Source organism: Motacilla alba, chromosome 7 (genome assembly GCF_015832195.1).
Source record: "Motacilla alba alba isolate MOTALB_02 chromosome 7, Motacilla_alba_V1.0_pri, whole genome shotgun sequence".
NCBI lineage: Eukaryota > Metazoa > Chordata > Aves > Passeriformes > Motacillidae > Motacilla > Motacilla alba.
Window position 1 is genome coordinate 4,917,157 of NC_052022.1, and position 12,266 is coordinate 4,929,422.

Genomic DNA, 12,266 nt, shown 5'->3' on the forward strand with positions numbered 1-12,266 from the left:
GGCAGGTCAGCTGATTTATAAGAAAAATGGAGGATTTATAAGGCATTTACAGAGTGTGGTTCTAGGATCCCACAAGGAAAACAATGGGGTGAGGGTGCTGTGAAGCTGCCACAGAGTCCTGAGAAGGAAAACTTGGTTGTTAGTGAATGTCTCTATATTATCACAGAAAAATTTACTTCAATGCTACTTCTTGTAGCAACTATCAGAAATCTGGCAGCATCCAGATATCCCAGAACTACAAGAAAAAACAATTTTAAATGAAAATGAATTAATAGATAATGTGTTTTTAGACGTGCATAGCACACTTTTTAAAATTTCTGTTAAGTATTTCTGGTCTGCTTTTAGTCCCCTTCAAATATAACCTACAAACTCCTTTAAGCTTTACCAATGTGCCATCCCCAGGGTCTGGCAGACATCCTAGAACACTAAATCCAGAATCTGAGTGGCTTCAGAGCTGCCTTCCCCAGCAATCTGGTACCACCAGTGTTTCAGCTGCTTACAGGTGCGCCATCATGCAGTGGTGCTGCTTCTGAGGAGACCATAAAAAAATCACAATGACAGACTTAAAAATATTTAACAGAGCTCAAAACAAATGCATATCTTTCAAACCACTGTGGTTGCAATCAGATGTCTGTACTTACAAAGGGAAAAATTCTCCCTGACCCTTATTGGTGTACTGAGAATTGGATTCCTTATTAGAAACCCTGTAATAGGTGTAAAGCAGCTGGAGCTCTTTAAGTGAGTGGAGCATCTGCTGGCAGAGCAGCCAGCAGTCGCTTACTTGGATTGAAACTGCACTTCTGAGCTCCTTTTTCCTTCTTTTTTTCCTTTTTTTTCTTTTTAATTTTTTGGCAGATGTGCAGCAAATAGCAATGGACTGGATCACGGGGAATTTTTACTTTGTGGATCACGTCAGTGACAGGATCTTTGTCTGCAGCCAGAACGGGTCAGTGTGTGTGACCCTCATCGAGCTGGACCTGAGCAACCCCAAGGCCATAGCTCTTGATCCAACATCAGGGTAAGTAAAGTTCTTTCTTTGCACTGGAGTTTATTTCACAGGAGTCTGTGACTGCAGTCATGTTTCTGTTCCATGCAGGTTTTTAATAACTATTTTCCCTTTGCTGTATTGAGTTGCTCGCATAGTTGCTATCCTAAAGCAATGATGTGTAATGAACTTGGAGCAAACAGTTACCTGCGTTGATTGCAATAATTATTGCAGCATGTGCCTTGTGACTGCTCAAAATGGACTCAAAACTGAGAAAGCAATTTAATCCCTACTTGTCACAACATTTGCTTTTGTGCTTTCTTTTCTGTAAGTTGTGCTTCTAACTAAAGGATATGGGAAAGGAATTTTTGAAGGATTTTTATGCTCTATCCCCTCATTTACAGGAATATTGGAAATGAGTTTACTGAGCTTATTTACACAAAAGAAGTGGAAGAATTTTACTATTCTTTAGAGGGTCAGCTCTAATGGTAAAATTACCATTTTCTGTTCCACAGATACCTACATTCAGTGCCAGTTGGGAATTAAGCCTTGCTTAAAATACAGAGTACTAAATGTCTTCCATTCTATAACATCTACTAGCTGGGAAAAATTTTTAAGTAATAATGATGTAAAAATATAACTAAACAGGAGTAAGAACAGGATCAAATTAATTTATAACTAAATGTTGGTAATGGTTTTGAGCAAGGATTTTACCTTGGTTTTATTAGTCAGTAAGTAGTTCAGACCAAAATCCCTGATGGAATATGTCCTAAACTGCCATAAGCCCCTGCTCAACAAATACAAAAATATTTACAGTAGAACAGCTTGTCATCCATATGTGGACTTTTGTCAGTCTTTATTTAAAGCCTGAGCGAATATTAAGAAGCATTATCACAATGACTTCAATTCTGACAGGAACAGCTTGCATGCAAAGTTTACAAAGAAGTTTGAGAATGTGATCTTGAGTATAGCTGTATTTCTGCAGCAGATGGTAAGCTTGACTCAATCTGACTGCAGAGTTGTTTAACAAGAAAAATAAAAATTCATGTAGAAATTGATTTTCTGCAAGTTCTGATCTGAAAGAACTTGAAGCTTTCAAATTTGCTGACAGCACCCTTTCTTCTATGCCTTTACTTATATATCCTTTGCTGGATTTACTGGATGAATCCAAAGCTTGTCATTAGCTAATCTTATCTGTCAGGGATGCAGGAATTGTGCCCAAGCCTTTGGTTTTGTGAGGAAGGACAGAAAAATGAGAGATTTCAATTGTTATCTGCTGGCTACAAACCATTCCTGCTCAGAGCCACCTGCTCAGTGCCATGTGCAAGGTGAAGAGTGGCTGCTCTTCAGCCACTTCAGTGGGGAGAGGAAAGTGAAAGTGCTGGTTTTGGGAAAGGCCACAAGAGACCATGATATTTTACACTGTGGTTCTTACTAAGCAGTCTCCATTTATTTCGTGGTGAAAACATTGTGTGGAAAATTTTATCAGAGTGCATGTTTAGCATCTCATTACTGTTTTTTGTTTCATTACTGGTTTTTTTAATAATTTTATTAATTATCTGATGTATGTTGTTCTAATAATTGGATACCTAACATACATTTTAACTGCTAAACCCCAATTTATGTATTACTTATATTAGTTTTTGCCTGGGTTTTGATCCAGAATGCAAACAGATAATGTAAAAGCATTCTGGCTATTTAAAAAAAAAAAAAAATCTCCTGATCCTTTCTTTTGTCTTTTGTTTTCTGTATTTTTTTTTCTTTTAACCCTTTCATGCTGATCGTAGTTGAGACTTATTTTGGTGTCAGAGGTTTAGGGTGCTATTGCTGTCTGGGTAACTTGGTGGGTTTATTTTATTTAAAAAATTAGAAAAGCATCCATACTAAAACCTCTATTGCAAGTTGAGCTCTGAATGAGTTGCTGCTCACACAGAGGGGACCATTTCCATAGCTGGGAAATCCAGAGTGTGATCCCAAGCCTTTATGTTTGTGATAAACTTCCTGTAGTAGCACAGGGTCAAGCCCTGCTGTTTTTGCATGCTCACATCCATGTGTTAGGAGTTTAGCTGTGTCATGAACCAGAAATTCTGCTTTTATCCACAAAACAGCCAAGGCATGGTGGAAAATTTGCTCATTCCAAATGGTTCCCCTCGCTGCACTCAGGAATATCTTTTCTGAGTGTGGTTAATTTTACATCTGTGTGCCTGCAAGTTCTGTTAGATGTTTAGTGGTGATGGTCTGATATATTCTCCTGTGAGCTTACAATGGAACTTGAGCTACTAAGCCTCTTTCATATCACACAGGGAGTGAAAGAACTTTTCATAAAAGTTTATTCTCATAAAACTGAATTTGAAATTGAGGGGAAAAAAGATTTTGCTATTCATAGAGCTCTTGAAGAGCTCCACATTTGTTATGTTTCTCTTCCAAGCACGTTACTTTGGCAGGATTTCAGCACTTTATCAGTCGGAACTGTGTTTGATGTTTTGGTTATTCCAGACTAGATCTAATGCACAACCACCAGAAAAATACCTGCTTCCCCAAGTGAGCTGGAAACTTACCCAGTTAGGGGTTTTGCAGTGCTGGTACTCATGTCTTTCATCAAATAATTATCAATTAAGGGTAGCACAGGGTAAGTATGAGACTGTGGTAAGGAGAGCATTTCCAGGGGCAGAGAATGTGCCTCCACTGATCACTGGGAGCACTTCAGAGCCCAGACACAGCAGTGAAACATGGATTGAAGGAAGAGCTGGGACAGGAGAGTGGGAAATAAAGCAGCAATTGGTAACAGAGAGGGAGAATAAATTGTTTTACAATAATATATTATCTATCAAATGCCTTTGAACTAAGATGTTTGGCTCCATAAGTCTGCAGTTGATAGCTTTGATAAATTTTAATACAGGACTTCTTTTCTTCAGTGGTCAAGGAACAGAAGCAATTACTTTTGCTGGTCCATGAAATTGGTGTAAAATTGATGATGGTGTTGCTGACTGTCAACAAGAAACAAATACAGGCTGGGTTAGCGTGGGTTTAGCTGAGATCCTCAGTTCAGGTCTGCTGTACTCATGGGGAATGGTTTTTGAAGTATTCCAGCCAGTATTCCATTGGCATATTCATGAGGCTCTGATCACCAGTCATTGATAATAGGGAAGGTAGCACATTTAAAACTCACTAGAGGATAGATCAGATTTAGGTTCTTTCCCAGCTCTGCCACAACCAGCTAAATGCCTCTACACAGAGCATTTTGTTCTATTTCTGGCTCTGCATCTCTTTGTATTTAATAAGAAGCATACAATGCCTGTTGTTCAAGCTATGTGATATTTGAATGCATTCAGGAATGTTAGGAATTAATATTGTGGAATGCTAACTGTGTACATCTTCATATTTATCCTGTAAATATGCCTACTTAATTGCCTCCAAGGCAAATTGTTGCACCACAGTGGCCATGGAGAATGTACTGCACTATTTTACAGAGCAAAAATACCTTGGAGCAGTGGCATGTGCTGCAGTTCCCTCCCAGCACTTCAGTCCTGGTCATAGTGCTCAGACATCTGATGTATATGGAATAATATAAATGCCAGGGTGTCTGGTATTTATATTTTAATATATTAATATCTAATAATTTCTCTTCCTACCCATTTTCTGACTTCTTTGGGAATGCCAGAAAATGGGGAAAGGACAGGAAGAGCAGATGAAACTGCAGCCTTGGGGCTACTCCTGGTTCCAGAAATGTGCAGCTTGTACCAATGGCTGTGATGCTTTTTTTGGGATGCCAGCCACAACTTTCTACTTTATTTCCCAGGTTTATGGAAAAAAAAGATGAACTTCAAGGAAGTTAGGTTTGAAATGTGGATGCTATTGATGTGGAATCCACTGACAAAACTGTTAAAACATGAGGAGATGTGCGACTAGAGGTTACAATGGGGTGACATTGCAAAGAGGATGTGCAGAGCAAGGCTGGAGTGTGGAAGGACGTGTGGAGCAGAGTGAGGAGCAGTAATGGAGTAAGGAAATGGTTCGGACACCTCCTACATGAACCTCCAGGATTCCAGAACAGTTTGGGTTGGAAAGGACCTTAAACTCAGCCAGTTCTACCCCCTGTCATGGCAGGGATACCTTTGCTATCCCAGGTTGCTCCAAGCCCTGTCCAACCTGGCCTTGAACACGTCCAGGGATTGAGGGGCAGCCACAGCTTCTCTGGGCAACCTGTGCCAAGGCCTCACAGGGACAAATCTGTCCTCACAGGGACAAATCTCTTCCCATCTGACCCTGCTTCCTTCAGTTTGAAGCCATTCCCCCTTGTCCTGTCCCTCCATCCCTTGTCCCCAGCCCCTCTCCAGCTCTCCTGGAGCCCCTTTAGGCTCTGGAAGGGGCTCTGAGCTCTCCCCAGAGCCTTCCCATTTCCCCACTGAGCACCCCCAGCTCTCCCAGCCGGGCTCCAGGGCAGAGGGGCTCCAGTCCTGGGGATATCTTTGTGGCCTCCCCGGGAGTTGCTCCAGCAACTCCACGTCCTTCCTGTGCTGAGGATCCCAGGGCTGGGGGCAGCTCTGCAGGTGGGGTCTCACCTTGAACTGCCCACTCTGCTTGTGATGCAGCCAGGAGCTGGGTGGCTTTCTGGGCTGCCAGGGCACACTGGAGGCCAATAAAAGAGAGGCTGGATTGAGGGGGAGAAGAGGAGGAAGAGAAATAGAGGAACCAGAGAGGATGAACAATTGAGTCGTTGCTGGAGTCACTGAAACTTGTGACTGCCATTTAAAAGTTGTATTAGGAACAAAGGAGAGAAAAGACTTCTAAAGAGATTTGTAAAAGAAGCAAGCTCACATTTTAATACTGCAACAGTGTGTGCCATGTAAATATTTGAATAAATCTTTTAATCGGCTTTTCTTTCTGCAATGGTGTAGAAATACAAAAAAAAACCCCACAGGCTCCTCTTATTTCTTCCACACAGCATTTGTGAATGCATTCAAAAAGAGATTGTGTTGTGATGATTGAAGAACAACAGCTATTAATGTGTCATGGTGTTATGTACCATTTCTCGGTAATGTTAGTGAGTCAGGAAAAAACAAACAAATCCACAACAGCAAAAAAAAAATACTCTGTTGCATTTTAAGTCTGTAATAGCAATCAGTTGATACCTCTGGGATTAACAAAGGGGAACGAGGGAAACAAGTGAAGAATTAACAGCTGAAGTTGTCTACTTCATCATCTCAGAAATTTATTCTGAGAAAAAATAGAAAAATATTATTCTGTGAACTTCCTCTCTGATTCTGAAGATGCTAAGCACAGATTTCTTCTGTGGCTCAAATCAAAGCCACAGTATGAAAATAATAATAATCAAAAATACATAATGTTATTGTGTAAAACACAATAGGGAAATTTGCCTCATCCAAAATTTCAGAAGACAGGAGGAAGCAAGGGGGTAAGAAGGTATTTTGAAATTCAGCCTTGTGTATAAGAACATAGTTGAACGGCAGCTTTAAAATACCATATTTGAAGGATCTAGAAGAAAAAACATAAGAAATATTTAATCTTGCCTTTTTAATTTTTTTTAAAAAATATTTACTTTTGAATTTATTCTACCTCTCAAATCTGGTAGAGGTAAGAGGAGGAACCTGGGGTTGGTCATCAGCCTCTTGTGATCAGGGTGTTCAGATGCTGTTGCAAATGTTTTTTTCTCATGCTGTGTGTGACCATCCTTGTGGATCTTTGCTTTTCTTGGCCAGATCAAAATGCAATGTAAGGTCCACCGAGCACTTTTCATTAAAATCGAAGGGAATGTAAAAATTTACACATCATTGAATGAAAGTTTTCCTTCTTAGAGAGCCATGGTCAGGAGATGGTGCCTGGTGTATGGAAAAGCCATCCCAGAGGATGGAAAACAGCCCTTAATGAGACAAAGAGATTGAAGGTGTGAAGAGTTTTGGGCTGACAACTGTTTGGCATCATGGGTAGACATGTAAGCCAGTAAGAGCTGTCCTGCTTGGTGGGATTTTGGACAGAAGATGGGTGAGGTCTCTGGTGGAATGTTTGATGGGACAGAATCCAGAGCCAGCCCTGAAATCCTACATTAATAAATCCACAACAGGCAGCGAAGAATAAATCAGCTGCTGAGGGGTGGAAAGAGATCTTTCTGAAACAAATTTATTGACAGTCATTTTTTTTTTCTTTTCCTTCTGTACCTATGTCTTAAAAAAAACCCAAAAACAAACCAACCATAAATGCAATTTGTATTAGGCAAAATGAACAGAGTTTGCATCCAGCTCATATTTGCCTGGAGGTACCAGTGAGGAGCTGACAATTTTTGCAGGGAGGAAGAGTAGAAATTCAAAAATGAGGGGAGGTCAAACCATATTTTTTTTTCTTTGTTTGTTTCATTGTTATTTAGACAGGAGACTAGTTCAAAGTAAAAAATACAACATCTGCACATATTGTTTGCTGTCTGCTTTATTCTCTTTTTACTCTCTTGCCTTTGAGCTTTCATAGCAGCCACTAGGTTTAGGAGGGACTCTGAGTCTTAAAACTTTGTTGGTTTTTTTTTTTTTCCCTATCAGATTAGTCACCATTTTCTGCTGATCAAAGAGGATAGTTATAATCATTAAAACTCACTTTTAAACAGCCAAATCATTAGTGGTTTAATAACATGCCATTATTAAAAGGGTTCAGCTCCTCTTCTTGTCACAAAGATTTTCAAAGGGCTGTAAGATACATATGAGACTCACTCACTTCAAAAAACTTTTAAAAATGGCCTGAAAAGGAATCTCAAAAAATCATTAAAAAAATCCCCACAAAACAAACAAAAAAACCTCAAACCAAAAACACTAGAAACTTTGTAGTAACTAATCATAACTAATCATGATATGAAAGTTTTCATTAAGAATTCATATTTTGTTGCTCGTCCTCCCCCTCTACAACCTCTTTCAGGCTGGGAACAGTTGGAGAAGGTGTAATAGAGGAGCCAAAATAAGATGAGAGAAGCAAAGATACTTAGACCAAAAACCAAAAACCACTTTTAAAAATTATTTCCACTTCTTTTTTTTTTTATCCCTTTAGCTCAAATGCTTTCTAAAAAATTATGAAAAAAAAGATTTTTTTTTGTCTGATCTCAGGTTTTAAAAAAACTTCTTCCAGTTTCATGCTATTCTGTCTTTTAATTTTAATTGTAATTAAAGTGAGAAAGAAAACTCTTTCACCTTTGCATTTCCCCCTGGAACTTTTCTCCCTTGAAACTTCAATTCCAGTGCAGCAGCACAGGTCTGCTCACTGGGAAACCTTGTGGCTGCTGCTCTTGGTAAGAAAAAGAGGGAAGGAGTATTGTCACATCCGCTCTCCTTCCCAAAATAAGGTGATACGACAATTCTGCATTCATGTGCAAACACAAGATAGGAGAAATTATGGTCCTTTTTAACAGCAAACTAAAAAATAAATAAATAAAATTTGATTTTTGAACATGCAAAGATATGAGCTTGCATGGAAAAGTCGGCTAATTCAGTGGAAAAGGACTCAGAGTCACTGAGAAATCTAAAGGAATTAAAATACCAAGCATGTGACTGCAATAAAAAGGAACTCATTAGCAATGTCAGGTTACTGGTCTGGATTGAAGTGACAAATAGAACAATAAAAACAGAATAGGTTTGAACAGGTTTGGTACATGCACATTCTCAAGTAATGATGAGTGTTTGCTATTGTGCATTTTCATTAATCAAACATTGCTGAAAATAAAAATGGATAAGTATAATTAATATCCAGTCTTCTTTTATAAACTGAAGGTGGGCTGTATTTGGTGCCCAAACCAAGCTGCATTCCGAGGAAAAAAAGAAAAAAAAAAAAAAGTCCTGATAGCAGTGACAAAGGATGTATTTTTTGATAATAATCCTTTGTGAAAGAGCTGGCAAGGTGAACATTGGCAATGTTATTAGAATAGTTCAGAACTGATGTTCTGAGACTTGGTATTATAACAATACTGCCTGGAGAATAAAAAGCTAACTAGAGTAATACTGGTGAAGCATGAACTAAAGTGAACCTTTTTTCTTATGCAGCATGTGCCCAGTAATGGATTTCAGATATTGCTACTAGAGGAACAACATTTGAGTAGTGTCAGCAAGTATGGAAAAAAAAAAAATCAGCGGGAATTCGAAAACATTTGTGGAATTACAAGATAGCTGTGGTTTGTAAAAAGAAAAATTTTTAAAACCCAAAAAATAGCTAGTAAGTCAGGAAAACTTTTTGTCATTTATCCCAAGTCTGGTGCAGAGGAGCACAAAGGAAGTGTGGTTCCTCTCTCAGGGGCTCGGGTTCTCCTGGGGAGCTGAGCTGCCAAACCTCAGCATCTTCATTGCCCAAACCAGCTCTGCCCTCTGCTTTTGGGCCCTAAACATCAGAAGTGGCTCAGCAAACCAGGCTGGGCACATGAACAGCACAAATAAAACTCTGAGCTGCATTGCCTGGGGCCATCCACAGCTGATCCAACACATCCTCCCTTCATCTTCACACCTCCCCTGGGGAATTGGAGTCCTTACTCTGCCGCCTCCCCTCACACCCCTCACCCTCAGCCCTTCACTAATTAAGCTTCAAATTAAGCTTCGGCTCAAAATGCTCTTCTTTTACTGAAATTACCACAGACCTATGAATTAGAAAATTAGATTTTTTTGTTTTGTTTTGTTGGGGTTTGTTTGTTTGTTTGTTTGTTTTTGGGTTTTGTTTGTTTGTTTGTTTGTTTGGGTTTTTTTGTTTGTTTGGTGTGAAGGAGACCCATGACCCATGGGCATGTTATTCTCCCTGGAATAGAAGTCTTGATTTTTCTTGATTTTTTTTTTTTTTTTAAATAACTGAGATGTCCAGGCAAAAGCTCCATGATTTAAGCCACCCTACCAGTGATTTTCTTCAAGTTGAAAGCAGTTTAGCTGGAGGCAATTGAGGCTACTTTGTTTCTGAATGAGAATATAAATGGGAGTTTAAGGCTCCATAGTGCATGGGCATCATGTTCATGTCCATTTGAAGTCTCCTTTTTTTTTTTTTTAATTTTATTACCTGATTGTCTTATTATCTGACCAGCTTCTGTAAGGTCATTTATGTTGAAGACAGGCTCTGATATGAATTAGAGCACTGCATGAGTGGAAGAACAGAATTGAAAGTATAGCTGCTAAGGACCTTTTTTTTTTTTTTTTTTTTTTTTTTTTTAAATGTACTTTTATTAGTCTAGACCTAAAAATATCCATGTGTATGTAGATAGCTATTGATAGAGATTTTTTTTCCTTCTAAAATGAAAAAAAAATGAAAACAGGAACAAAAGCTCATGTTTACCACAGATAGTGTATTGTTGTGTTATAAAGTTTTCCAAATCTATTTCCCTAGTGCAGCCCACATATTTTTTGTGGTTTTTAACTGAGTCTTAGCATTGCAGTAGTGCAAAATTGTGCAAATCGTGAATTTTCTAATAAGCTCTTGTCATGCCATTCTTTTCTTTCTTCCCACAAGATAAATAACTGCCTGTGTAGATGCCATGTTTGAAGCATAAAACCACTAAATCATGGAATATTCTGAGTTGGAAGGGTCCCAGAAGGATCATTGAGTCCATTACTCTTGCTCTGGATTAACCAGAACCACCCAGAGTAACAGAAATGATGAATTCAGTCAATTCAGTTAATTCATCAGCAGTGTGATGATATCATCCTGATGGAGCTGCTGTTTTCTCAGGGCTGATTACATGGATGGCTATTTTTTAAATATATATAGATTTTCCAATTTCCTTTTTTCCTGAGATTTCTTGCATGCCAGTGGCCTCGTTGCTCTGCTCAGGAGGGTGAACGTGACTTGCTGGAGCTCAGCTACAACATGACCCCTTTTGGAGAAAGACAGAGAAAAGCTGGAGGAAATCTGGATCTATTATTAGGAAATAAAAAAATATAAAAACCTCATGGCCTGTGTTAAACTTGCAGGGACTGTGGTAACCTATTCTAGAAGAGAAAATCCATACTATTTCTATAAAAGACTGGTAGAATAGCAGGGTAGATTTAAATTCTTATTATATAAAGAACAGGAAAAGTAATTCTAATCAGCAGGTCCAGGTAAATAGAGGGAAAAAAATCAAGTCTGAGGCAGCCTTAGCATTTAACTGATTTAGAAGTCCCTCTGTCATTAGGGACACTTAGGACTGGCTGGAAGGTATTCAAGGTTCAGCCTTGGATCTCACACTTGTGTGTGCAAGTCTGTAAGCTTATAATGTCAAAGAATGGTGTGCTAGAAGAACAAATGGCAATAATTCTATTTACTAACGTTTCAGTGCTGCTATTTAGAAGTATGGCTGAATCATTACCAAAGTAACCCTTTGTTTTGTTTCTCCACTTGGAGGAATTTGAGAGATTGTAAGGAAAATGGGTCAAAATGTGAATTCTAGGAAGTTTTGTTTTCTTCTTTTAGAGGATTTGCTGCAAATGAAACTGAAAATTGGATTTTAAAGGGATTTTGATACCAAAAACTTATCTTGGAACTCAAGCAAAAGTTCCTACCCAGAGGCTGCATCCTCACTTTTTAGCAATTGCCTTGATTTGAGTCGTTAAATTGTAAGTTTAATTGTTTAGTTTTGTGTTCATAAAGCAGCACGAGCAGCTTTCTCACCTGGTGGTTGAGAAGGCAAATTGCTGCTTTGGGTAGAGGGCTGTGGCCACTGGGGGTGAGGAGCAGCTTTCTGGGTCTGGATTGAAGGCACTTGAGATGGTAGTTCATATTTGGACTCAAGTTACTATTTCTTATCAGTCAAACAGTCTCACTCCTGTGAGTTTGGCAGCAAGGCACAAAATGGCCAATGATCTCTTGTTCCCAGGTCTTTTAAGACTAAACTGTCCAATCAAGAACTGACACCTAGATTATTTCCACTTTTAACCCAGTAACTGATCCCAAAGAGCTGCAATGTGGACTTTTCTGCCAAATTGCAAAATGACACCCAAACCATGGAGAAGAAGGAAGAAGAAGCATGAAGAAGAAACCCAGGACAACACCCTGTGCCCTCCTCCATCTCCCTTCCATCCACAACATACTAAAAATCCCCAAACCTAAATTTCTCACCAAGTGACACACCTCCACTACTCTCTATAATCTATTTCCCTCTTTGGTGGATTCCCGTCTATCTTGAAGTCTGGGAAATTTTCTCCATGGATGAGGGTCAGAGTCAGAGCTCCCCTGGGGGTCAGGGCACCCCAGAGCAGACAGAGAAATCATCCCTGTGCCCTGGGTTTCCACACTTTGCTGTGTTTGACCAGCCATGGAGCTGTTAAATAAGCTGTCCAAC

At 39.2% G+C, this 12,266-nt stretch overlaps 1 protein-coding gene across 2 annotated transcripts in view; it reads left to right on the forward strand.

Annotated features, from left to right (window-relative positions):
• The window catches only part of LRP1B (LDL receptor related protein 1B), a 623,792-nt gene that overhangs the window by 355,158 nt on the left and 256,368 nt on the right, over positions 1–12,266 (forward strand). For both annotated transcript variants that reach the window (XM_038143324.1, XM_038143323.1), the window contains one exon: positions 856–1,018. In XM_038143324.1, the coding sequence (XP_037999252.1) occupies positions 856–1,018 (163 nt within the window). The remainder of the gene's footprint in view (positions 1–855; positions 1,019–12,266) is intronic.